We start from the raw sequence: 1,926 nt of genomic DNA on the forward strand, positions 1-1,926 counted from the left end.
AAATGCTGCCTTCCTGAAATTTGGTACGCTTGTTTGTCTTTGTGTCTATGGTGTATAATGATGTGATTGTGATGCTGTATTTCTGAGTGTTTTATGTGCTGCAGAACAGGTACCTGCTGTAAAACAGCAATTATGCTGAGTCAGGCTTGATTTTTAATAGTATTTTCCTGTTAAATAAATAAATCAAATCAAATCAACAGTCTGTTAGATATTAACAGGCTATCTGCCCACTGCAAGGACATGTTCCAAAACAACTAGCATAATATTTGACTGGAGTTGCTAATAAACAATTAACGGCTGTTTTTCTCTCTCTTCATATATCGACATTTTCACTTAATTACACATACTTATAATCCTAGCTAAAACTAAAAAGTTAAAAAGTAGCCCAAATTGCTACTATAGTGACAAAACTGTTTTTTCTTTGATATTTTGAAGCAAATTCTTGATTTTTCTACTAGACATGAAGAATAAGAACTTTCAGAATTTTAAACCCAAGCACCACACATCAAATCCCTCCTGAGGTAGTTGAAGTGCAGGATCTGGGTCTGCTTAACAAGATGTGAGGGTGTTTTTGTAACTCTGGTGACCTGACCTCTTTAGCACCCCCTCCCTCTGAACACTGTCCTCCTCCATCATCCTTCTGGTGTGCAGTGGAGCCGTGTGAGAGCGGAGAAGAGGAGACCATGGAGACGCTCGTCGCTGCTGATTCACTTCTCACCATGGACTGTGTTGACACGCTGTCCCTGGAACAGCACTACTGTAAGCCCCCCCACACACACACACCTCAACCACTCATCCCACAGCTCTGTGATGTAGGAGTTGTTTGGCTGTGAGTGGTTATTTTTAGACACAATGCTCTCGGTTGCTGTTCTCTTCCATTAAATCTGTTTACGTCCCCCTGCAGCCCAGGCCTTCCTGCCGTCACTGGGCGATGTCATCACCACGCCTGTTGCCCAGGTAACCGTGTCGGCCGGGGGAGTGGTGGAAGCTGTTGACCAGTCCCAGTGGCACTCGTTGCACAAAGAAAGACCCGCAGATGCGCTGCAGGCCAAAAAGAGAAGTGAGCAGCTTCTTTGGAAATAAGCCCACATGGCACTGAGTAGCTTAAGGAACAATAAAGAAAAACATATTTGTTGTTTTGCTTTTGTTCCTGTCTGTGCAGGTAAAAAACATCGACATCAGAGGGCAGAGTCTCCAACACCGGACGTTAAAGTCATGAAAAGTAAATACAACAAAGGTAATGTTTTCAGAACCACGTGTAGGTGTTGTCATGATACTTTATGGCGTGAATGAACACAGATTGGCTGCTCAGTCAGAATTAGTTTAGAGTGGGAATCCACTGCTACCAGCATCAGGTTCTGTGTGACTGTTCCTGTTCTTATAGAATATATTTAATTGTCCTCTTTGGGACATTTGGCTTGGACTACACAGTGCCTGATTCATAACATTTGAATACTAAATACACATGCAGGACTGTTTGAACAAAGTTTCATTATTAAAATGAATTAATAAGAAACGGTATACTAAAATGTAGACAAATAATTATGATAATTCTATTAAATAAATGCATAACCTTAAGGATTAAAGAGTTTAAATTACCCTGCTCTACAAACACTACTTCATGCTTCTGTTTAAAGGGATCCATGAATAATTGTAACATAAAACTTTATCTGATAAACATAAATAAAGACTGTAAAAATACTGTAGGCTGTTTAGTTTTGTATATTTTAAAAATTATATTTTAACACGTACGGAGCCATTTTATTTACACTCAAAGCATTCTGGGTAAATGATGATGTGGATAGGTCCTCGGTGCGAGGCTGCTAGTGAGCTAAATCCACCCTGAAGGTTAATCTTGGACAATATCTGATGATCGACTCTTTTAAATAAAACCAGAGAGCGTTGACAGAGAGGAGAAGGTAGAAA

The 1,926-nt window shown here is 40.0% G+C and overlaps 1 protein-coding gene across 5 annotated transcripts in view; it reads left to right on the plus strand.

Annotated features, from left to right (window-relative positions):
• The window catches only part of LOC106532307 (ETS-related transcription factor Elf-1), a 7,821-nt gene that overhangs the window by 2,097 nt on the left and 3,798 nt on the right, over positions 1-1,926 (plus strand). For 3 of the 5 annotated variants that reach the window (XM_014028336.1, XM_014028337.1, XM_014028339.1), the window contains exons 2-4: positions 652-759; positions 905-1,060; positions 1,163-1,237. In XM_014028336.1, the coding sequence (XP_013883790.1) occupies positions 652-759; positions 905-1,060; positions 1,163-1,237 (339 nt within the window). Of the gene's footprint in view, positions 1-600; positions 760-904; positions 1,061-1,162; positions 1,238-1,926 lie in introns of all 5 variants that reach the window. The other 2 variants (XM_014028334.1, XM_014028338.1) reach the window with 1 other exon arrangement.

Source organism: Austrofundulus limnaeus, unplaced genomic scaffold (assembly GCF_001266775.1).
Source record: "Austrofundulus limnaeus strain Quisiro unplaced genomic scaffold, Austrofundulus_limnaeus-1.0 Scaffold748, whole genome shotgun sequence".
In the NCBI taxonomy this organism is placed as follows: domain Eukaryota; kingdom Metazoa; phylum Chordata; class Actinopteri; order Cyprinodontiformes; family Rivulidae; genus Austrofundulus; species Austrofundulus limnaeus.